Source organism: Balaenoptera acutorostrata, chromosome 15 (assembly GCF_949987535.1).
Source record: "Balaenoptera acutorostrata chromosome 15, mBalAcu1.1, whole genome shotgun sequence".
NCBI lineage: Eukaryota > Metazoa > Chordata > Mammalia > Artiodactyla > Balaenopteridae > Balaenoptera > Balaenoptera acutorostrata.
The window spans coordinates 65,500,323-65,525,340 of NC_080078.1; the positions used below are offsets into that span (position 1 = coordinate 65,500,323).

The following is a 25,018-nucleotide window of genomic DNA, read 5'->3' on the forward strand; positions in this document are numbered from 1 at the left end:
AGTTACATTGGAAACCACCCAAATATCCATCAATAGGAAACTGGTTAAACTGTTTAATGAACTATGATGCATCATTATAAATAATTAGGTAAATCCATGTATCTTGATATTGACATGGAAAAATGTCCATGTTATACTGGTAAGTAAAAAAAAAAAAAAAAAAGGATGTTGTAGACACTGTGACTAATATAATCCCATTTTTACTTTTAAATAGAACAATATATGTTATATCTACAGAAAAAAGCAGTTGGAGGAATACATACTAAATTATTGCCCGTGAGATTTTTTTGAAAAGTTGAGATTTTGAAGGCATGGATAATCTCTATTATATACTTATGAAATGTCTGATATTTGAATGATAGTTACATCTGTAATCAGATAAAGTAATAAAGTTTTTTTTCAAAGGAGAGAGGGACATGATCTTTGGAGTCAAACAGACTGCTTTTATATCATGGATCTACCAACTATCAGCTGGGTGACCTTGGACAAGTTACTTCATGTCTCTGAACCACAATTTCCACATCCATAAAATGGAGAAATTAATATCAGCCTCATAAGAATGTTGTACCTACCTCATCAGTTTCATCACATACCATCATTCTCTTAGAATGCTCTAGAATAGGGGTTGGCAAACTAGTGCCCTTAGGCCAAATTGGACCCTGTTTTTGTAAAATAAAGTTTTATGGGAATACAGCCACAGCCATCTGTTTACATGTCTATGCCTGCTTTTGCACTACAACAGCGAAGTTGAGTAGTTACTACAAGGACCATATGGCTTGAAAGACTGAAATATTCATATCTGGCCCTTTGCAGAAAAAGTTTGTTGACTGACCCCTGCTCTAGGAAGAATACACTGGCATTCTTTCTCCTTTTCACCATGGGACCTTTGCACACACTGTTCCTTTGCCTAAAATGACACTCCCACACCCCACATCTAATCCTTTTCTGTCAGTCTTACTCATCTCTTCATTACCTTGGGGAAGCCTTTGCTGATCCCACCCCACAACTGAACTAGATTACCTTTCCTGTTATACATTCTCATAGCATTCCTCATAGAGCTTATCATGATGGCAATTACCCTAATTATCTGTGCCCTTATTTATTTAATGTTTGACTCCCTATAGACTGCGAATCCATAAAAAAAATTGTCTGTCTTTTTCAATCCTGAATCTCCAGTGCCTAACAAAGTACCTGTAATATAATGGATAGATACATTCATGCATGAATGATATAATTTGTAAAAGGTACTTATTGTCTGCTATATACTGTATAAAGTATACTTTATAACAAATATTTTACCTAGTAGATGTGCAAATGGTTAAGAGCATAGATTAGGAGTTCAACATCCTGAGATTGAATCCCAGTTCTTCCATTTAATACATGAGGAACATTAGACAAGCCCCTTAACCTTTTTTGCCAGTGTCCCATCTGTAAAATGGGAATAATATTAGTACCAACCTCATGAAGTCTGTAATGAAGATTTATAATGTAATTAATATTATCTACATAAAGCATTTAGCATAGAGCCTGGTACACATTAAGTGTTCAATAGATTCTATCTATAATTATAATTATTGTTATTAATTATTTTTATTAGTGCAAGTCTTGATGGACAGCAGATATTGGTACGACCCCCACAAAGTTGACTCCAGCGTGCCCTGGAGTCAGGGCTACTGGGACAAGGTGAGCCAAGGTCTCCTCTCTCACTCCCACTCCCAACACAGCCAAACATAAATGAAGTCAGAGCCATGGTTAAGCAATATTCTTTCTTTAATTCCCCTTTGCAAATGGAAGCCCCTGAGCTGGTCCCCACCCCCACCCCTACCCCACACCTTGGGCCCACCCCAGATGAAAGGCCCCCAAATCAACCTGATGGGAGGAGGAGAGGAGCACCCCCTCCCTAGGATGGTCCATTTAAAAAAATCCTAGTCATTTAAGAAATGAGGCTGGGGACAGGAGAAGGGAGCTGGAAAACAAGGCCAGGTCAGGCCCAACTGGAGATGCTGGGGTGCCGAGGACCTTTGAGAAGGGTTTGCAAGCACAGCCCTAAGCTCAGGGCCTGCATGGCTAAGGGAAAGGAGACAGACAGACAGATAGTCTGACTCCTCAAGGTCCTGCCTGCCTGGTCGTGGACACTGACACTCACCACCACTGCCACCACCACAGGCCTCCAGATGGAGAATTTTCCAGTTACTCTGAGATAGGGTTTGCTAAGCATCCCCTCTGGCCCCTGATCTGGGGCATCCCTGGGGTCCCTCTGAGACCAAACCTGGGAGAAGGAGGGACTCTAGGAACATGCAAAGGCGGGGAGCAGAGACCCCCGCCCCACCCTGTTGCTCTACAGGATGGTAGCTCCGGCTGCATCTGGGCTCCGAGGGTCCTTCACACCGATGATGAAGTTATTGGTTCTCCGGCTGCCATGGACCCAGGACAAGACATCTACCTTCTCCACGTGGTGACCCCTGGCTTCCAGGAACTCAATCTCTTCCTCTGTGAACTCACCTGAAAACCATTCCCCAACATATACACATTCAGAGAGTTTAGAGCACTGGCTCAGGAGTCTGACGGTTAGACCTGAGTCTTGTTCCTGGATGCCCTACTAAGGAGCTGTATGACCTTGGGCAAATTGCTTTACTTCTCTGAGCCTCAGTCTCCTCATGTATAATAAAATGGGTATTATCTGAGAACCTACCACATAAAGTTGTTGCAGGGATTAAAGAAGACAATGCACACAATGCACAAAGCTCAGAGCCTTGCATATAGTAAGTGATTGATAATGTACAGTCATTCTTAACATTGGAAAAAGGGCTTGGCTTTAGGGGTCTTCATTCCACCTGCCTAGGCCAAGCTGCCATCATTACTTGCCAGGATTACTACATAGCCCGCTAACGGGTCTTTCTGCTTCCAGTCCTGCTTCCTTACAGCCTATTCACACAGCAGCCATTAGTCAGCCCATGTCACTTGCCCTGCTCAAAACCTTCCAACACCTTGATGACTCTTCGAATAAAATCCAAAGTCCTTACCAAGGCCTCTAATGCCCAACATCATCTGGAAACTTGTAACTCTCTAAACTCCTCTCCTCATTTCCTTCTACTCTCTCCCTTGCTTAACTCTGCTCTAGCCTCCTTGCTGTCCCTCAAGTAGGCCAAACATGCTCCTACCTCAGGGCCTTTGCACTTGCTGTTCTCTCTGCCTAGAATGCTCTCCTACTAGATAATCACAAAACTGGCTCCCTTACTTCATTCCAGTCTTCAAGAACTTCCTTGCCACTATCTAAAATAGCAGCCCCTCTCATTTTTACCTTGCTTTATTTTCTTTCAAAGTACTTACTGCTACCTGCATCTTGTTTATTTATTTACTGTGTCTCTCTCCACTAGAATGTAAGTTTTTTGAAGGCAAGAATGCTGTCTTGTTCACTATTGAGTCCCAGTGCCTAGAACAGGGTGAGGACACAGTAAATGTTAAACAAGTATTTTCTAGATAAATGAACAAATCTCCACTCTCTCGCATAAGTTCGGGTCTTCATCATCTCTTGCCTGGACCATTATCCCAGCTTCTTCTTGTGTTTCTCTGACTTAAGTTCTCCTCCCTTCAATCCACCTCCCCTACATAAAACAAATCGTGTCATATCCCTCCCCTGCTCAACTAGATAAAGTCCATACTTCTTAACATGAACCTCCACGGTAAGCCCTGTAACCTCACCTCCCATTGCTCCTCAACAAAACTCTGATCTTCTTACTTCCCCAAATGGGATGATTTGGGGTAGTTCTTGAGATAAAGACACACATTAAATAGCATTACATCACCAAGTTGGAAATATATTCCCTTTGTGGTTCACTTTCAATCCTTTTGATAATAGAAAGGACTACATTCCATTCTGGTCTCCAACATTTCTAATCTCCTTCTTTAAAAGAGAGAGCAGACCTCAGAACATTCTGTGGGCAAAAATGTCTAACTAAAACCTAGAAACATTTGATTTTTTTTGTAGCTGTTTATCATCTATTTGTGGCAAATGATGCCATTTTTCCATTTGTGATTATGATATAAGGTTTACATTTAAAATACATTCAGGTTAAAAAGGAAATCCATTTGTAGACACACATTATGTAAATAATGCTTTAGATGGTGTGCAAATCTGTCAAAAGTCATGAAGGTACTGGATAAATTCTGAAGTTTGGGAAACAATGTCTCTAGTCCAGCTGGCCCCCTGGCTGTTCTCTGAGCCATTTTTTCTGGCTTTGCCCAAGCTGCTCCCCCCAACAACCTGACCCCATCCAGAGTGTTCTTTACCTCCACATGCCAAATTCCTGCTCATACATCAAGGTCCAGCCAGTTGTCACCTCTTCCATTAAGCCTCCCGGAGCCCTCAGGTGGGTGAACTTTCCCTTCACCAAGCCTCTGCTTGTCATGTCTTATACTGTGTGCCCCTCAAGGGAGGGCTGGGATGAGCACCCTCACCCCCACAGTAACTGAGCACAGAGCCTTACATTCTATAGAGACCTGAAGATGTTAGTTGAGCAATGTTCATTTTCAAGGACTTGGCCTCATCATCCATTAGCTGGGATCCAAGTGTCACTAAGCAACCACAGGGTGTGACTACTGAGGAATTAGGTCTGTGGCTTCTACCATGCTTCAGTCCAGGAGGTATCAAGAGCCATGCGGTAAAGAACTGAGTCTTTGGTATCAACCAGGTATGTATCTGATATCAATTCTGCCATTTATTGGTTTGTCTTTGACTAGTTTATAACCTCTGTGAGCATCAGTTTCTTTATCTGTAAAATGGGGAGACTGAACAAGCAAGGACCATGTCTCATGCAATTTTGTATCCCCTTTGGACTAGCATAATACATTGTTCTAATAAAAACTCCTCAAAGGTGCACATACTTTCCCAGTTACGAAATTAAGCTGTGTCCAAAATTAAGCACCCGTCCTTTTTAGAGGAAAGTCTTATCTCCTTACCATAATCTGCAAGGTCTATGATCTGGCCCCTGCCTGCTTTCTGATCTTATCTTACCCTCACTCACCCTGGTTTCCTTTCTACTCCTAAACCACCAAGCCCATTCCTGCAGTGAGTTCTTTGCATTTGTTCCCTTGTCCTACAAAGCCTGCCACAGTTCTCTGCTTGGTGGGCTCTTTCTCACTCTTCAGATCTCAGCTTAAATGTAACCAAAGAGCACGCTTCCCCAGTCATCGAGTTAGTCATATACATCATCCTGCTTTAATGCTCTGCAGAGCATTTGTTTTGCTTTTTCATATTTCTTTGATTATTTCTTTTCCTGTCTGCCTGTAAATGCAGTATCCCTAGCACCTAGGATAATGCCTGGCACACAGTAGGTATTCAATACAAACTGTTGAATGAATGGTTTGCAAAATGAACAACTATATCTTATTTTACAAATGAGAAAACCGAGGCTCAGAGTGGAGATGTGAATTTCCCAAGGCCACAGCCAGGAAATGGCAGGACAGGTTCCAATCCGCAGATCTTCCACTGTTCCAGTAGGAATTGGTTAAAAGAAACCAAACTTTCACTGGCACGGAGTTGGTGCTGGTAGAGGCAGGGGCACCCTTGGAAGGAGCCCCTTTCTCCACCCTGCCCTGTGCCCACCCCATGGGGACCTTTGCTCTTCACTCACTGTCCACCTGCAGGAGGTTGGTCTGCAGGTCGGGGTGCAGGCGGCCACGGGCCAGGCTGTCACTCAGGTTCCGGTTCAAGGTCAGGACATTCAGCAGGACCTGTAGGCAGCCAAGGGGAAGAAGTCAGGGCTGTCCCAGAGGTGTGGGTTCAGGAATCCACAGCCTTCGCCCCTGGTCCAGACTCCTTAGTCTTTAGAACACTTACACCAGGGATGTCATCTGAGTTTCTCAACAGCCCCAGAAAACAGGCAGGCCTGTGATGACTGTCTCCATTTCACAGAGGGGAAACCAAGGGCCAGAGAAGAAAAGCAATTCATTCCAGAGTTTGGAGAGAGCTAGGGAAGAGGCATCACTAGCACCAGTCTGCTTTAATACAACCCAAGGCTCTCCTCCCTTCTTCTTGGCCAGGAGAGGGCTAATAGCTGGCGGTGGTCTAGGGCACAATGTGAGTACTTTCAGCTTAGTGGCTGGAAGTATGGGTAGGCTCTGTAACCAAACTGTCTGCCCATTCTTACTAAACTGAACCTAACTTCTTAACTTCTCTGGGTCTCAGTTTACTCATCTATGAAATAGAAATAAGGATTCCTCCCAAAGTTGGGAAGCTTAAAAGGGTTACCACATGTAACACTGTGCCTGGCACTTAGTAAAATCTCCATAAATGTTAGCTATTTGTTATTATCTTCATTTTACAGCTGAGGAGACTGAGGTTCAGAGAGGTTAAGTGAATTCCCCAACACCACACAGCTGGAAATTGGCAGCACTTAGGCTGGGACCCAGAGGTGTCTGATTCCAAAGCTCAGGTTTGTTAACTCACCACCTGCCAAAGTACGGGCCTGACACATGTATCAGATGCTCAAGACATTCATGGAACTGTTGTGAGGTGTTTTAGAAGGTAGCAGGCCCTTCCTTTCAAAATCAGACCCTAAAGAAGGCTGCTTGTTATTCAGATGTTGACTAGAGGCATGATGGGACTAGAGATTGACAGAGCCCAGGCAGCCCAGATGCTCTATCACCTCTCAATTCTACTGGTCCTGCGATTTCCCTGCAACCTGAGAAGACATGGCGATTCAGGGCTCCATTTTTGCTAAGAACAATGTAGTTCATGTCCCCAGTGCTCAGGATGGGCCTGGCACAAAGCAGCCTCAGCCCATGTCTGCTGCGTGAGTAGGAGATGAGGACAAGTCAGAGACATGAGGGGCATCTGCAGCCCAGGTCACAGCTTGCCTCCTGGCCACAAAAGGCCCATCATGGGGGAAAACTCACCTGGGTCAGGCCGCTGAGGCCCCGGGCAGCTCCATTGGCCCCCAGGGCAAGGTAGGTCCCACAGAGTCCTTCTGCTGGCCGGACCACAGTGGGCAGCAGGAAAGACAGTGGCCGCTTCCCTGGCTGCACCGAGTTCTCCTGTTGTCAGAGGACCGAGACCACAGGGGAATAAGAGGTGGGGCAAGACAGGAAAGGGCTACTCCACCACTCTTCCAACATCTCTCTCTCTCCTGAATCTTCCACAGGCGCAGTCTTCATGGGGACTGGCCCATCCCTAGGCCACAGTCTGCTGTTTGTGAAATGGGCAGGGTCCCTGGATAACTGAGGTAGATAATGGACCCACTGAGCTAAGGGGCTGCTATGGGGCTACCATGGGTGGCAGGAGAGGGATCAAGCCAAGAAAGATGACTATGAGAAAGAACAGAATAATCCCCACCCTGGTCATCTCTATCTGTCTTTGTCCTGCTGGGGTCCCAGCCTGCAGGGAGTTAAGAATGCTGCTCTCACAATAGACAATAATTCACATCTCCTTTCTTCTTGGGTCCCTCTTAAGTGCCCCTTTAGTGCTCAGCATCAAACAGTCATAAACTACTAATGCTGAAAAGTACCCAAAGCATCAAAAGGGGGCCAATATCCTCACTGTAAAGTAGGTGAAGAAACTGAGGACTAGAGAGGGGGCAAGACTTTCCCTGTGTCACACAGTGAGACGGTAGCAGAATGGGACGAGGTTTCTTTGCACCCAACAGGCTCCAAGCCCCTGACTTGGGCTAGGGATGAAGTGGACACCTTGTTTAGGCTGTTTTTCTTTATAATATAATTTCCTAGAGGAAGTGGGGAGGGAGGAGCAGTCATACTACTGCACCTTCTACCTAGCCTCAGGGTCCCCAGGGGAGGAGGGAAGCAAGGCCCTACCAGGCTGGGCGCAGGGTGGTTAGCAGTCCTGTTAGGCCAAGAGAAGTCCAGCATCTGGCTGTTGAGCAGGATCCCCGAGGGGGTGATGAGGCCGCTGCCAAAGGGCCGGTTCAGGGAGCTGGGGGCCGAGGTTAGGGCCAGGTGAGCCCTGAGCCTGCCCTCACTCCCACCCACCACCCACCTCCTTCCTGGTCCAGATGATCTCGTGTGCCAGGTTCTGAGTCTGAGCTGGCATACCTGACCATGGCTACAATGAAGTCATCAGGGCCCATGATCAGCACCTGGGAAGCCGTGGGAGCCCCATTTAGCTCATAGATGGGCAGGAGCGGGACAGGGGCTGTGTGGGAGTCATTGATCTGGCCCCGGAAGTAGGCAGCCTCCACTTTGCTGAAAAGACAAGAGGTAGGAGATGAACACACAACAGGCTCTCATTACACCCCACCTACCACACTTTGTGCTGTCTCTTTGTGCAATTATTTGATTAATATCTGCCTCCCCCACCGAACTGTTAGGTCTATGAGAGCAGAGGCTCATTTATTCCTAGCATATAAGGAATAAACAGGAAATAGTTATTGAACTGAATGAATTTATTTAGGTGTTATTCAGGTTTTCTTCTAGAGGCAATGTTTAATTTATTTCATGTTTAAATCAAGTCTTTTAGTTACTTGACTATATTCATTTAATCCTTTCTATGAAAGTACCTGGAACATAGGGGATGCTCAGAAAATATTTGTTTCGAATGAACAAACTGAATTCATTTAACCTAGCGTTTGTAGTCCAGAACTAAAGTTTTATTAAGAGTTTAGTTAGAGGAGGGTTTTGTATACAGGGACCTTTACTTGCTACTAGAATTTTTTCTTCAAGGCACAGGAGGACTTGGCACAGCAATAACTATTTATTGGATAAATCAGTTGAATTAATTTAACATAGGTGTTCGTGTTTTAGAGCTAAATTTGCACTGATCTTGAAAACATGCAATTTTCTATTTTTAAAGTTCAACTGAGGGTTTCTTACCTGATAATGGTTAGTTAGTTATCCTTACTGACTAGAGAATGACAAGTTACCAAGGATTACTGAGGACGTCCATTGAGTTTTCAACCACGAGGGCTAGTGGCCACACAGAGAAGGCACAGAGGGTTTTGTTTCAAGTGGTTTGGGGGCAGGCGGGGGGGAGGCTTGGTTTTTAGGCTTTATCCTTGTGGCCTTGAGCTGGTTTTCGTTTTCGGTTGCTGCTGTTTCTGCTTTTTAATTATTAGCTGTTCATTTAGTCTCATCGTTTGCAACTTAATTCATAGAGGGTTGTTTGAGTATCAGTATAAATTTACATGAACTATATTTTTGGCTTCTGATTTTTCCTTTAGCTAGCCTTTAAGTCAGTTATAGTAGCAGCTAAATAGGAATCAATCTTACCTCTATTGCCAATTGAGAATAACAATGATATTTGTTGAATATTTATTATGTGCCAGACAACTTGCTAAGTGCTTTGCATGTATGATCTTGTTTAGTCCGCACCACGACCTCATGAGGCTGGCAGTGTTAATGGCAGGCCCTTGTAGAAACTGAGACTTAGAGAGTTTAAATGACTTGCCCAAGGCTGCACAGCTAGTGGATGGTGAGGCTGGGATTTGAACTGAGGCAGTCCAACTAGAGCCCACAATCTTACTACTATGTCATGCTGCTGATGTAAGTACATTTGAATCAAAATCCCCACCACCTCTAGTATTTGCTTGGGGCCTCTCTTCATTGTTATTAGGCTTTCTTTTTCTACTCAAAAGGGGGAAGAGATGGGTCCATATAGGTGCCCTGCTGGGGTCAAAAAAATGTGAGAGCTATATAAAGTAGACCACCTTGTTGTACAGATGTGGAAACTAAGGCGCAAGGTGAGGCAACTAGTGTCACACTGTGAGCTGGGGTTGAGCTGAAATTGACTTGGGCCTCCAGGCCTTATTGCTCCACCAGCTGCTTTTCACCTGATTCTTTCCCCACACCTGCCACCGCCTCTGCAGTACCCAGGGTCCTGCCCTCAGGACCCACCTGAGCATGTCATCCATGCTCTCAGTGATGGTAGAATCGTAGACGGGATCTCCCAGTCTGCTGGCCAGAGCTAATGCGATCTTCAGGGTCTGAAAACAGAGCAGGGGTGTTGAAGAGGTTGCCAAGCCCCTCCCAGCACCCACACCAGGTGCTGTGTGAGAAAACTCGGAGGTGATTTAGTCAGGCCTTCTGGCACTACCCCATCCCCCCACTCTTAGTGTCCCCAGACCCAGGGTGGAGTGGAAGAGTCAGCCTTACCTCTGCCACCCAGTGAAGAGCCTGTTCCCGGGATACCAGGCTGGTGAGATTGAAGCCCTCGAGGATGTTGAGAGCACTGATGAGGGCAGGGCCCGTGTGTGGGGGTCGGGGACTGAGAACCAGGTGGCCTGAAAGGACAGGAAATTACCGACGGCAGGGGAGGGGTCAAGGCATCTCCACATCCCTCCATCACACAGACTGAAACCACTGCACTGAACCCCCTCATCAGGTAGGAAAACTACACTGGGAGGCAAAGGGACCCACCCAAGTTCACACGGCAAGTCAAGGGCAGGGCCAGGACTCCAACCCAGAACACTTGTCTTTAGTTTCCTCGTCCATATGAGGAAACTAAGGCTCAAGAAAACTGTGATTTGCCCAGAGTCACACTGCAGTCCATTGGCAGAGCAGGGACAGGTGTCCAGATGTCCAGAGTCCTGGTCCACCATGTGTCTCCTTTCAGCTCCTCCCTTAGGCCAGGATATTATTCAGGGCTCCTGCTGGTCCCACCCCTGAAACTTCCTGGAAACAGCAAACTTCTCTTTCTATTTGAGGCCCCTGTTATTGGATGTTTGGACATCAAAGGAACAATAATAATACTTGACACATGACAGTAACGTTAACTAATTAACTCATTTAATCCTCATAACGGGTACTGTTATCCTTCCCATTTTACAGGTAAGGAAACTGAGGTACAAAGAGGCAGCTGGTCCAAAGTTACAAGAGGTAAGGGGAGCCCAGAGTACTCAAGGTACTGGCATTGCCAAGAGAACCCGGGCTGCGGAGGGCAAATGGAAATCAAATACTACACATTCAGTGCCCATTCCGATCAGGGTAACTTCCAACATCATCTCAACACCTCCTCATGGGCACCCTGAGCAGTAGGCACTATTATTATCTCCATTTTAAGGAGGGAAACAAGGCTCTGAGTGGGAAGTGGCTTGTTCAAGGTGAATGGCACAGCTGGTACTCAAACCCAGGTCTTCCTGGCTCCAAAGCTATGCTCTTCCTCTGCTCAGTATAACACCACTTCTGGTAGAAGAATCAGGCTTAAGAGATTGAGGCCTGGAAACCTGAATGCAGAGGTGGCCTCTCCTGGAGCTTGAGGTTATCTGGGGCTCCTCGAGGGGAGAAAGCTTGAGAACCTTCTGAGGGACTCAGGAAACTACCACTTTGGGTTTGCAAACATGGAGTTTACCCATGTCATAAGCTTGGCTTTCTGGGTTCCTCACTGGTTTTGAGTTTGGCAGGTTAAGTTCCATTCCTCCCCTGGGCCTCAGTTTCCTTTTGGCACAGTGAGGGGGCAGGTCTCTGACTGTCTTGAAGGGTTTGTTCTAACCTGAAGCTAAGATGGATTTTGGTCTTATGGACTCTTCTTAGGAAGCATAGGGCAGTGAGAGTGGGGCTGGGGAGGGGGCTGAGGCAATACAGACCCTGAATCAAGAAAACCTATGGGGCTTCCCTGGTGGTGCAGTGGTTGAGAGTCCGCCTGCCAATGCAGGGGACACGGGTTCAAGCCCTGGTCCGGGAGGATCCCACATGCCGCGGAGCAACTAGGCCCGTGCACCACAGCTACTGAGCCTGCACTCTGGAGCCCGCGAGCCACAACTGCTGAAGCCTGCACGCCTGGAGCCTGTGCTCCGCAACAAGAGAAGCCACCGCAATGAGAGGCCCTCGCACCGCAACGAAGAGTAGTCCCCGCTCGCTGCAACTAGAGAAAGCCCGCGCACAGCAATGGAAGACCGAACGCAGCCAATAAATAAATACATAAATAAAATAAATCTATTAAAAAAAAAGAAAACCTATGGCCAGAACCCCAAATTCCAGGCCTTAGCCTTTGACCAGACCTCCCTCCCCATATCCTAAATATTTGGGGTAACTGACTCCACAACTACTTTAGAAGTAGGCTGACTCTGGCTTGCTTCAATGGTTGGCTGTTTAGGCAGCTCACTGCTTCGGTTTCTCTCTTGTGAAATGGGGAGGAGCCACTAGGCCAAAAGGATGTGGCCGTGGACTGGGAGGCTTCTCCTGAGTGGGGACCCTGGGAGCTGGGGGAGAGGTCACCTCTGTACACGCCACACACAGGCTTCTCCAAGAGGGCACTGTAGTTGCTGAAGTCCTCCTCAGTTATGACACCCCCTGCATGCTGAGCCTGGAGGGGAGAGAATGACCCCCACCACTGTGAGTCACACACCACACTGTGAGCATGCGGTTTAGCCTAAGGTATATGTTTAGATCATACACAGATCAAATGGTTATCAATATTGTGCCTTCTGCAGTTCCCATCGTGGCCTTTAGGGACCCCATCAGCTGTGGGTACCCCAGGAAAAAGGAAGGGGAAAAGCACTAACAATAAGCACCCACTATGTGCCAGACATTGTACTGGATACAATCTATGAATGACCTCCTTAGCTTGGCATTCAAGGCCCTTTGTGATCTGGCCCCTGCCTACCTCTCCCACTTCACATCCTGCTATTCCCCAATGAGCTCTGTACAGCGACCCAGAGTGACCTGCAGGTCCTGAACTCACGACTCCATGTCTTTGTACATACTGCCCTCTGCCTATGTAGAAGGAAGATTTTCCACTTACAGCAGCACTTGCCTAGGAGATATCAAAACTGAATTCTGCATTTCACTACAACCAACTAAAGCCACTCCAAAACCATGAACTCTGGATGACCCTCGTAGGACAACCCTTAACGGGACATAACTGAGCACTCTACTGAGCAATGATCCAATCTTGTACAAACTGATGGGCTCATTCTATCCAGCATGCTAATTTTTAATCCTAAATTAGCATAACCACTAGGAATCCTCTCCTTTTTTAGTACTTTTAAGTACCTGAAGCTTGTGACTTCTAATCTACCCTCAGTGACCTACACATTGAATTTCTTGGCTTTGTCTGGTAAGTTAATAAGCTCAGCTTTGGGTTTTTCTCTCTTAAACCTCTGATGGTCTTTGTTAGAGTTTCCTTCATCCCCTTCTCCACCACCAGGAGAGGACACGCAACCCAGGTCTGGCTAATCAGAGCATTCCTTTTCCGTGCTACCGTGACTGGTTTGGGAATAGTCATGAGACCTATGACGGGCTGATGAGACATAACCTTGAGGCTTTGCTGGAACTACTTGAATGAGAAAGGCTCTTTCTCTGGGATGGCTTGCTGGAAGGATGGCTAGTGGAGAGCAGGTATGGAAAGGATCTGACAGAGAGTGATTTCAAACAGTGGAAAGTAGAGTTGTGAGACCAAAGGAAAGAGAGACAGAACAAGTCCTTACAATGTGGATGGAGTCCCTGGACCCAGTAGATCTAAAACCAGTACACTGCTGGACTTTCCAGGGATGTCCGTTTGAGATAGGCATCTATCACCACATCTATAACTCCAATGCCCAGCACAGAAGCTGGCACAGAGCAGGCTCTCCATGAAAGTAGAATGAATGATGGACCTGTTTAATTCCCACAACTGTATGGCAGAGATAGATATAACCACCTGCATTGCACAGATGAGACAATCACTGAGTTGGTCTGTGTATCCTTATCTTGAACATAATTTTCCGTTAGTGGTTTTGAACTATCAACAATAGTTCTCATAACCCATTACTGCCTCAGACTAAGACTCTTTGGGGTTGGGTGGTAAGCCCTTGTGTCAATCCTCCCCAATCCTGATAGTCACCAGTGAAGATGATGTCTCCCTCAGTCCCTAGAAATCCAGGGAGCGGGGTGGGATTGTGGGCTCAGGGAAGCTGAGGCTGATCCTGGGTCTCCACCAGGCCTGGGAGGGCCAGGACAGGCCACTATACAGGTTGGTACCAGCCCTGGGGAGCTCAAAGGTACCTCTCTCAATCAAGACAAAATATTCTCATCACCCTAGGAGGTTCTTTGTGCCTCATCCCAGTCAACCCCCCCAATCCCCCAAACTACTGATCTGATTCTGAGGTTAGTTTTGTCTATTCTAGAATTTCAAGTAAATGGAATCCCCAGTAAATATATGCAGAAAGAAAGACAGGGAAGTAAGGGGGAAGAGGACTTCTCTGCAGTAGGGTCCTCCGCCGCAGGGCCGGGGGTGCTCCATGCGCTCACCTCGGCCACCATCTCCAGCGTGAGGTTGCCACCGGCATAGAAGGCAGCGGGGCCATAGGTGCCAAGCACATCCAGCACCGCCGCCAGGTCAGGCCGTCGCAGCAGTGAGCCAGGTAGTGGCGGGTGACCCGAGGGCAGGAACGTCTCACGGAAGCGCTCAGACGCATTGGGTGGCGGCTGTTCGGCCAGGGCTTGGGCTGCGGGCAGGAACACGAGGCTGGGATGAGGGTGTTGGGACTGTACATGCAACAGGTGGGGTGGATGAGGGCTGAGAGGCCGGCCCTAAGACCTCCGGCCCCCCAGGAGCCTGTTACGGGGGGTGGGGTAGTGGTGGTGTATATGGACCAATCCCGGATCCCTCCCAGTGAAGGTAGGGTGGTGTGCGGAGGGGGTCTGAGGAGCAAACTGGGAGAGAGGCACTTCCTGGCTTAGGACCTAAATCGCAGAGGTTCCCTCTCCCCTCTCCATCAAACTCATGCCTTTCCCTCCACCCCCAGGCCCCACTGACCTAGATCATGGGTCATGTTGAAGCCATCTTGGGCCACAGCTGCTGCGAAGGCGAGGACTTGGGACCATGGCAGCCTGGGGGAGCCGGAGAGCAGGGGGTGGAGGAGGTCCTGGGGGGAGGAAGAAGGGTCCTGGGGGGGGAGGGGGGTTCCTGGGAAGGAGAGTCCTGGCAAGGGAAGGGGGTATTAGGAGGGGGTAGTTGGGAAGGGAAGAATCCAGGAAGGGAGGAGAAGGCCACCCAAGGAGGAGTGCAGGCAGGGGCCCCTGGTCCCCAGGGGGAGAACCTTTACCTGCCATAGAGCTGGTGAGCTTCGTGTAGCCCCTTCACCATTCCGGGAACCCCCACCAAGAGCCCAGGCTGGGCAAGGCGGGCAGGTGAGGGAGAGAGGAGACCAGGTCACTGGAAGGGGGGGCGCTGGGCTGAATTCCGCAGAGCCCCAAGCCAGGGATGGGGGGCTGGCACAGGGGAGAGACACAGGCCAAGTATCCCAGAGGAGGGACAAGCTGTCCCCAGCAGGCATCCCTCCCACCTCCCTGACTTCCTATCAGCAAATGCAGAAAGGCCTCCTTTATCTGTCATAGCTGAGGGATTTATAAATTAAGCAAACCCTTTTAAGAGCCAAGACATAACAATTTAGATGGAAACCTGTCTAGATTGGATTATACCTACTCTTGCCTTTTAAAACAGTGGACAAGTGACCTTCATTTAACCTTTTCATTAACACACCACCATTACTCTGAGCTGTGATAATTCAGGGGTGTGTTTGGCTTTTGCCACTGCACTAAATATCTATTTTTCCAAGTTGTTCTATTTCCTCCTTTGCTCTCAGTAGATAGTGGGTTTGCCTCCAGCAGTTCCTCTATAATCTTCCAATATGTCATGGGCTAGGAAAGTTACCAACAAGAGCCTCAGAATGAGATGTGTGAGTGATAGTGCAGCTACTCTGTGACATCTCAGACGGCTCAGTGGCTCTTTTTCTTCCTTCTTATGTGCCAGATAGGCAAGGTCACCAGAGAAGTAAGGTGGTGCTGCACTGCCTGTTATCAAACATTCAGATTTTTTGGTTCATTATTATTATTATTATTTTTGGCTGCACTGTGCAGCATGCAGGATCTTTCCCCTACCGGGGGTAGAACCCACATCCCCTGCAGTGGAAGCGCAGTCTTAACCACTGGACCGCCAGGGAAGTCCTGGTTCATTATTTTATTTTGGGGGCCGCCTATCTCCCTCATAGCCTAAGAGCATCCTGCTTAACTCTTTCCCTCACCTCCACAGTAAATATTCAGCAAGGTAATGCTTGGGTTAGCAGAAGGGCAGTGAAGGGAGACACCCCCCCTTCTCACCAGGGTCCCCACCTTGGTCTCCCAGGATCTCTGCAGGGCCTCTTCTCTGAGAGCCCCTGGTGCAGACTCCCGGAAATCAATTAGGTGGCTCTTATTCCGTCGGATGTCATGTATCAGCATCACACCCCCACTAGGAGAGACACAGAAGGGGGAGGGTGATGATAAGATGCCACTCCTCTGAACAATTAACCTGCTGTTCCTCAAGCCCCCCACGCTGAGGGCTATAGGCTGTCTGTCATCAGGAGTCAGGTGTCTGAGCTCCCTCCCCAGCAGAGATTCAGAGACTCAGCTACCCTATCAGGGTGGGGAGTGAAATAAGAGGGTGGGGGACCCAGAGTCCATGGACCTCTTCCAGCCTGTTACTGGAGCCTTTAACCCCTGATGAGGGAAAACCCAGAGACTGGGAGAGCAGGATGTTCTGCTCCCCCTCTGCCCCCACCTCCTACCACAGTTGGACCCCTGCCAGCTTCCTGCACCTGCCTCTGTGGTATGTCCCTCTCCCTCTCCCAGGACTGAATTACGTAAGGACCGACTGTACACAACCAAAAGTGGAATTTCTTTCGTAGGGCCTGGAAGGCTGGTCTTTCAGGAGCCAAGATATGGACCTGGTCAGCTTGTCCCTTTTCTGTGGTTTGCTTCCATCTGAGATGGGGGTTACATCTGAGATAACTGGCCTGCCAGCTAACATAATAGGGAAAGCAGGACAGCTAAACAAAAGGGAGTGGTAGGAACTATGGCCAAGTGGACAGTACAAACTCCATCATGGGAAACAGCTTCTATTCAGCTCCAGATAACTGCAGCCAGGTGAGAATGTAGGCCCAATGTTATTAGGTCTCCTGATTGTTCAAGAAATGTTAGAAATCTGGATTTTTATGAAAATTCTCAACTTTTTAACATCAGCAACCAAATTTTTAAAAATTTAAGTGTGCAAACTAAACCAGGCTGTGTGCCGGGTGTGGCCCATGGTGGCCGGTTTATAGTCTCTGTTTTAAGAGGTCTTACCCTGGGATGTATTTTTGGAGGATAGAGGATCCATTGCTTTCATCAGACTCACAGGGATTTGTTTTAAGGATTTGTAAACCCTATAAGTTGAAGTATCACAGCCTTAATTAATGACAGTATACCCCCAACTGTGTACCTCATTTTAGAGTTTATGATATCCTTTTCCCAGTTAAAGAAAAATCTTCTGAAAACACCTCCTTGGACTCCATGTAAAGAGAAGGGGGCAAGATTGGGTGTAGAAAGAGAAAATGCAAGGAGCTGGGGCCCAGTTGCCCCTCTGCTCAAACTTGGAGGAGCGCACATGAGGCCCACAGACCAAGAGACAGAAGGAGGCCTGGGGCACCCCAACCTCCGCAGCTGGGAGCTTCTTACCCGCCCAGGCCAGAACTGTGAGGAGCCACGATCCCCAAACACAGGGCTGCTGCCACAGCTGCATCCACGGAAGATCCCTGTTTACTGAGCACCTCTATGCCCAGCGATGTGCAGTGGGCGGCATCAGTCACCACAGCGCCCTGGTGAAAGATCTGGAAGGGGGAGGGGACTAGGTGGGGGCAGAAGGGGCCCCCTGCCTCCCAAGGGAACCTCCACAAACCCCAGAACCTCCAACAGAGGGTGGGGATGGGAGCCCTGCCCTTTTATCCCCTTGACTCTCCCCTACGAGTCTTCTTTCCTTACCTCAAGTGCCTCCTACCTGATCAGTTCCCTTCTTTGAGCTCTGTCCGCCTCATGCCCAGGAGGCCCTCCCTTGAGACCTTCCTCTCCCATGTCACCGCCCTCTCTCCTTTCCATTTGCTGGCCCCCTTTCACCACTCAGCCAGTCCTCAGTTACCAAGGTCTCCTTAAGCGCTTCTTCACCCCTCCTCCCCAGGTTCTCTCCTCTCCCCCTCCACTTCCTCCTCACCTGGGGGTCCCCGAAGTAGATCTGCATGATGAGCGCCACAGTGACACCGGTGGCAAAGGTGAGGCAGGCCGTGACGATGACCGTGAGCCCGTCCTGGCGGCAGGAGCACTCGGACGCTGCCGCGGAGAACGGGTCTTTGCGCGTCTCCCGCAACGGCGACCCGTCCTGGCTGCCCATCTCCGACGACGACGACGGCAGCCGCTGCAGCCGCGCTGACTTCAGGAAGGAGTCCGGGTCTGCGGGCGGCGGGGGTCGGTCTGGGCGCCTCTTACCCGGCCCTGCCCGCCCTCTAGGCGGGGCTATTCCGCGTCGCCCCCTCTCTCCGCCCCCCCCCCCACCCCAGTCAAACTCCACTAGACAGCACTGCTCCCCTTTCAGCATCTCCCCGATGCACCCCAGGGAGGGCCGTTGGGGGGGCGTGGGGGGTGGTCCCCGCTTGGAAGAGACAGGGACCCCCAACTGGTCAGCAGGGCGGCTGGATTCCCATCCCTAGGCCACATTGCCCGGGACCCAGGACCCGGGGCTGAGAACACTTCCTGGAGAGGCAGGGGTTGGGCCCTCCCTGGAAACCAGATCCTGCCCCAGCTGGGGCCCAGCCTTCTGTGCAAGGAGGCAGCTCCATAAACTGAGCGGAGGGGCCCTGTCTTCCAACCTTGTTTTCTTGATCCATCCATCCATTCATTCACTCAACAAATATGGAGGGCCTGCTATTTGTCTGGTCCCATGCTAGATGCTAGGGGAAAGGAACAAACAGTTCCTGCCCTCATGGGTTTTGAAAACCAGTGGAAGAAGAAGATAATAAACAAGTAAACAAAGGAGTATATCATTACAAGTTGTGGCAGGTGCTATGAAGAAAGAGAAGGATGACAAGGTCCTACTGTATAGCACAGGGAACTATATTCAATATCCTGTAATAAGCCATAATGGAGGGACTCCCCTGGTGGTGCAGTGATTAAGAATCTGCCTGCCAATGCAGGGGACACGGGTTCGAGCCTTGTCCGGGAAGATCCCGTGCCGGGATGCCACGGAGCAGCTAAGCCCGTGCGCCACAACTACTGAGCCTGCACTCTAGAGCCCGCGAGCCACAACTAATGAGCCTGTGGGCCACAACTACTGAAGCCCACGTGCCTAGAGCCCATGCTCTGCAACAAGAGAAACCACTGCAATGAGAAGCACGTGCACCACAACGAAGAGTAGTCCCGCTCACCGCAACTAGAGAAAGCCTGTGTGCAGCAACGAAGACCCAACGCAGCCAAAAATAAATAAATAAATAAATAAATAAATAAATAATTTAAAAAAGCCATAATGGAAAAGGATGTGAAAAAGAATGTATATATGTATAACTGAGTCACTTTGGTGTACAGCAGTAATTAACACAACATTGTAAATCAACTATACTTCAATTAAAAGAATAGAATTATAACAACAACAAAAAAGGATGAAATGATAGAGAATAATGGTGTGTGTTGGAGGCACTTAGCTGGGGAAGTCAGGCAAGGACTCTCGCAGAGGTGACTTTTTTTTTTAAAAACATACCAGTTTGCCTTTTTTTTTTTTTTTTTAATTAATTAATTAATTAATTAATTTTTGGCTGTGTTGGGTCTTCGTTTCTGTGCGAGGGCTTTCTCTAGTTGCGGCGAGCGGGGGGGCCACTCCTCATCGCGGTGCGCGGGCCTCTCACTATCGCGGCCTCTCTTGTTGCGGAGCACAGGCTCCAGACGCACAGGCTCAGCAGCTGCGGCACACGGGCCCAGCCGCTCCACGGCACGTGGGATCCTCCCAGACCAGGGCCCGAACCCGTGTCCCCTGCACCGGCAGGCAGACTCTCAACCACTGCGCCACCAGGGAAGCCCACAGAGGTGACTTTTAAGCTGAGAACTAAGGGATGAGGAGCCAGCCATATGTAGAGCAAGGAGTGAGTGTGTAGAGTGTTCCAGAAAGAAGGAACAGCAGGTGCAAAGACCTTAATGTAGGAATACGTTTGGTGCATTAGAAAACAAATAACCAAAGTTGGGGTGGCTCTGGTGTGGTGAACAAGGGGAAAGAGTAGTAGGTGGAGGCTAGGGCAGATGCGCTGGGCCTTGAGGGCTTAGTGAGAAGGTTGGATTTTACCCTGAGAGCCATATGAGGCCACTGGAGAGTTTTAAGCAAGAATATGAAGCCGTCTGTTTTGTGTTTTAAAAAGATCCCTCTGGCTGCTATCTGGAGAATGGATCTAAGGATAATAAAAGTAGAGACAGGGGACATTTGAAAGCTACTTACTTGCTGGGTGACTATGGACAAGTCATTTCAAGTCATGAGCCTCACTTTCCTCATCCTAATAATGGAGCTGATCCCTAACTGGCTGGATGGGTACAAGGATTCCATAAGGTGATGTATACCAGGCACTCTGTAGGTTCTCACTCAAAGTTATTTCCATTTCTTTTCCACCCTGGCCAGGGCCAAGACCCTCTTCCATCCCATAGTTTCCCCCCTCTGGGATATATTAGCCTTGAACCCAGGTCTCTAAATGGTCTAAAGGTCCTGGGTGTTTGTGAATAGTAAAGAAATAGCCTGATACCTTGACCTTAATATGTGACTATACTCACAATGTGTTTTTAAAAGTTCATTCATTCAAAATTTTTTGAACACTTGCTACTATGGCCTGGGAGTATAACCCCTTTAAAAGTCTGTGGGATAATATTAAGAATTGACTGTTATATTTTCCTGTTTAAAATACTATCATGGTTCATCAATGCCAAAATGATAAAAATCCAAGCTCCTTAACCTGGTGTTCAAGGCCCTCCATAATCCATACTCCCCTCTTTCGTATAAATAAGAAACCACATACATATATAGATAATTTTTAGAAATTCTTCATGGTGGTTACTTTTGGGGGAAGATACTGAAGCTGGGAATGAGATGGAGTGGGAGAATTTTTTGTTTGAAATTTTTGCCACTTACATATATTTCTTTTGTTTTTTAAAATCAATACATATATTTTTAAATAAATAGGAAAAAATGCAGGAGATAAGAATGGAGAAGAGGACTTTTACTTTTTCTCACTGTTCTTTTTTTTCACCATGAACATATAATTTGTTTTAAAATTTCTATTTAAAAAAAGAGACTTGTCTTCTGGAAGCCTCCCTCAGTTGATCATGCTTGATTCTAACCCTCAGCACCAGCACCAGAGTCTGTAAATAAAACTAATTTACAGTTGATAAACTAATTCAAGTTGATATTTCCAGGCACTTGTCCTCAAATCTGTTTTCTCCAATCAGATATGAGGAGCCAGGAGGTGAAGATGCTATGGCCCCATCAGAGTTAGATATATTCAAGACTTCTTATTCTACCAATAATTTACTATGAATATATAATATAAATATAAATGAATATTGTTATCCATTTATTCAATAAAAATATTTACTGAGTACCAATTGTGTAAGTGGTGGGGAAGCAATACCATTGATTTTGCTGATGTGTAAGGACAACAGCAGAACATTGGGAAAAGGCTAGTTTGGGACCAGAAGAAACAAGTCATTTGGGAGAAAAAGGATGAGCTTAATTTTGGCTATTCTGAATTTGTGGGACAACAGCAGGAGTTGTCTGAAGGCAGTTGGCTTAGTAGGCATCTAATTTTTATCTGCTTAGTCACCATTCCCCACTCAACTTTCTTTTAGAGAACACCAAATCCCCTCTCTCCTTCCTCATTCCCTCATTCCTGATCAGAGTGAGTATATGACTTAGGCCTAGCCAATCAGAACAGGCACCTCTGTACAGTGATTGGTTCAGGTTCACGTGACCAGCACCAGCACCAATGATATTCAAACTCTGTTTTGTTTTGTTTTTTGCTAAAATATTGGGAAAGAGAAAGACTTTCTTGTCTAGGTTGCTAAGGTGGTAAGATGTAAGCCTGTTGCTGCTGGGGGCATCTTGCTCCCACAAGATGGGAGGTTTTCTGAAGATGAAGCCCATAAAAATGAAGGCAAAGCAAAAGATGGAGAAAATCCAAATCTTTTTCAGGTACCTCAATGCAGCTATGCCTGAAGCCCTATATCCTGAACTTTTCAGTTATGCTACCCAATAAAATTCTCTTTTTAGATGTAGCTCAGTTTTAGCTGGGTTTATGACAAATGAACCCTGAACAGAGTTGACTTGGCAAGTCTAGCACTCAGAAGAGAGAGCTTAGCTGGAGACTGGGATCATACCTGGCTTGCTTACTCCCCGAGGGGAGAATCACTAAAGATTTTTGAAACAGGGAGTGACATGATCAGAAATGCAGGGTGCTGAATGGATTGGGTTGGGAAGGGGTGGGGGAGAGTCAGGAAGCAGGAAGAATAGCTAGAAGCGTATGGGTAATAGAGATAAAAAAGGATGGTGGCTTAGTCTACAGTGGTGATGACAGGGATGGTGAGATGGAATTTGGAAGATAATTAGGAGGAAGACAGAGAGCATCTGGCCACTATTTAGAAGTAAGCAGAAGGGAGAGAATCATGGGTGGCTCCTGGGCTTCTACCTTGGGGACTGGATGGATGGCAGTGTCATTAATTGAGAATGACACTGGGGGAAGAACAGGTGCATGGGGAAGAGAGGATGAGTACAGCATGGAACATGTTGAAGGTGAGGGACTTTCAGGACATCTAGAGGCAGATGTCTGGGAGAGAGAAGAACACATGGGCCTGGAGCTCAGAAAAGAGCAAAGAAAGTTTTCGCCAGTCTTGGAGTGGTAACCATCTAGCTCTGTTTTCCACAGGGCCTGCTGTGGGGTGCCTGGCACTTGGTTCTGTGGAATGGCAGGCTAGAGGCCAGCTGGGCACAACCAAAGTCCTGCCTAAGAGGATGGGGCAGTGCCATCAGGTGGCACCAGCAGGTTGACAACATAGGGGGTCATGTTAGCCAGCAGGCTGGTTCAGCTGGGCCAGAGGAGCCTTGGGGCTTGGAAGTAGTGCTGGGAGACATGGTATTGAAATGACTACACAGGTAGGATGGCAAAGTCCTTGGAACCTTAGTGCACAACTTGGCATAAGGTGCGGCTTCCTAGAAACTCAGGTGACCAGGGTCTCTGCTGGATTTTTATACAGTTGAGGGCAGAGCCTGTATTAACTCCTCAAGGAACTCCCTGAGGTTTGAGAACTCCCTCCCTTGCCATTCTTTCATCCTGAGATCTTCTCTTTCATTCATTTATTTCTTCAACAATTTTTATTGAGAGCTTAGCACTGTGCTCGATGGTACAGAAAGGATGGTGAACAAGACAGTCATGATCCCATCCTCACAGGGCTTATAGACATGGAGTAATCAAAGGTTGCACAAATAAATAATCACAGGTTTTGATAAATGCTAAGACATTCATAGGAAAGGAGGATAAAACATATCAGGGGTTTCCAATCTCTCTCTCTGGGAGAGATAGGCATTCCCAGTTGAGCTGGAAGAGGAAACTAAGACCTAGGTCAGGGTAGGTGTGCCCATTGTCACACAGTGAGTCAGGGCAGTGCTGGGACCAGAAGTAGTATTCTTGGCTCCTGAATAAAGGACCTGGTTTCAGGCTGGTATCCACCAGGACACATCCTCCCACTGCTCTCCCTGCTACCTCCTGATTCCAGGGCTACTCCCTTCAGAAAAGAAGTTTTAATCTGCGGCTTTGACATGTGATGACCATAAGCCTCCCCACCCTCCCCTCAAACCCCCTCTAGGACGGGTACAATCTAGTCAGGTTGGCAGGGGCTGCTGGTCAGGGCCAGGTGACTGGAGAATTGTGGAGGGGGAAAGAATTTGGGGCTGTCAGGCTAGGAGTAGCCACAGAAGGGCCAGGCCAGAGAGGGCTGGGCAAGAGAAGCAGGATCTGCCAGGCTGGTGAGGGATAGGGCTCAAGTGCAGGCACTGAGAGGAAGAGAGAGTGAAGTAGAAGGAGGCTCTAATGCCAGGAAGTGACGTTGAGGGAATGGGGGATGGAGGATGGAGGATGAAGAATGGAGGGGAGGACAGAGAGCTGAGCCACATGGACAGGAGAAAGAGCATTAGGGAAGAAATGCTCGGAGAGCTCTCAGCCCCAGGTGTCCCCCAAGCCCTGTCTCCTCCCTCCCTACTCCCACCCCTTGCAGTTATTGCAGAGGGCTGAAGAGAATACAGTAAAATTCTGGAGCCTGCTTCCTAGGGGGCAGGGTACCTTACTAACATCCTGGCCTGATCCACTGCTCTGGGAGGGGTGAGGTATCCACAGGGCAGTGAAGGTGCTCTGGTCCCCAAGGACTTTGAGAGGTCAAGCAGTCCATCCCCCTGTCTCCCAGTACCATCACTCGCAGATGGATGGGAATCATATTCTCTTTACCCCTCCCTGGACACGAAGAGATTCTCAGCGTCTTCTCATGGTCTCTCCTTCCCACAATCCCTGGCTGTGGGGAAGTTCTTCTCAAGACCTAGCCTCTATCCATCCTGCTGCAGTCTCTGACTTGGTTTCTCCTATCCTGTTCTCTGTGACTAGAGAAAATCCTCTTCTAGGTGATCACAGCTGTTCCTTAGGAACTCCCCGCCAACATTCCTTCCTTATTAGTTCGTTCTTCCCAAGGGGGTAACCCCAACCCCTCCTACTGCAGTCCCTAGCATCGTTCTCCCTTGTCGCATCCTAAGCCTCCAAGGCAGAAATGTATCCCCAACCCTACCAGATAATTAACAGAGACAAGGGAGGAGAAGGGAGAGGTCCAGGAGGAAGGGAATGAATTAGGGAGATGGAGCTGGAGGTAATGCTTCGCGCAGATGAAGGAGGACCGGGGACGTCCCAGGGGGCAGGGACGGGGCCAGCGGGCCTCACCGGTATCTGGGTCTCCCAGGAAGGCGTCCTCGTCCTTGCGGCTCCTCAGAGGGACCGCGGGCGCCGGCTCGTCCTCCGGGAGCCTCGGGAAGCTGGTGATGCTCATGTAGTCCACCGGCGAGTAGGCGCCCAGGGCGCTCTCCTGACTGGCCTCGTTCTCTGCCGCCATCCTCGCCCGCGCCCCCAGCAGCGCAGCGCCTGCCGGAAGTGGGGCGGCAGGGGCCGGGCTGGAGCTGGGTGCGGGGGGGGGGGCGGGGGGGGAGAACGGTGGGGAGGAGGGAGGAGGGCGGGGCCTGAACTCCTGG

General features: G+C 48.4%; 1 protein-coding gene across 5 annotated transcripts; it reads right to left on the minus strand.

Moving 5' to 3' along the window:
* Positions 1-1,830: 1,830 nt before the first annotated feature.
* On the minus strand, positions 1,831-24,934 carry GGT7 (gamma-glutamyltransferase 7). Of its 5 annotated transcripts, none has more exons than XM_028169332.2 (15): positions 24,714-24,934; positions 17,930-18,165; positions 17,401-17,552; positions 16,039-16,156; positions 14,973-15,040; positions 14,684-14,757; positions 14,176-14,372; positions 12,163-12,250; positions 10,102-10,229; positions 9,844-9,932; positions 8,047-8,196; positions 7,810-7,927; positions 6,898-7,035; positions 5,641-5,733; positions 1,831-2,502 (listed from the first exon to the last, which is right to left on the minus strand). In XM_028169332.2, exons 1-15 carry the CDS (start codon positions 24,880-24,882, stop codon positions 2,440-2,442), a joined length of 1,881 nt encoding a protein of 626 aa, XP_028025133.1. In that variant the 5' UTR covers positions 24,883-24,934; the 3' UTR covers positions 1,831-2,439. The 5 variants fall into 5 exon arrangements, with proteins under 5 accessions (XP_028025133.1, XP_007193309.1, XP_007193308.1 ...); XM_007193247.2 differs by having other exon boundaries at positions 5,634-5,733; positions 24,714-24,933; XM_007193246.2 differs by having other exon boundaries at positions 5,634-5,733; positions 16,027-16,156; positions 24,714-24,933.
* Positions 24,935-25,018: the final 84 nt, after the last annotated feature.

What these genes read in the sequence shown, in the direction of transcription:
- GGT7 (XM_007193246.2), bottom strand. Translation starts at nt 24,882, where the DNA reads ATGGCGGCAGAGAACGAGGCCAGTCAGGAGAGCGCCCTGGGCGCCTAC. An exon ending in CTCTTCACTGGGTGGCAGAG is followed by an intron (nt 9,933 to 10,101) that starts GTAAGGCTGACT and finishes CTCTGTTTTCAG; the next exon opens with ACCCTGAAGATCGCATTAGC. An exon ending in ACCACCCTGCGCCCAGCCTG is followed by an intron (nt 7,036 to 7,809) that starts GTAGGGCCTTGC and finishes CTCTGACAACAG; the next exon opens with GAGAACTCGGTGCAGCCAGG.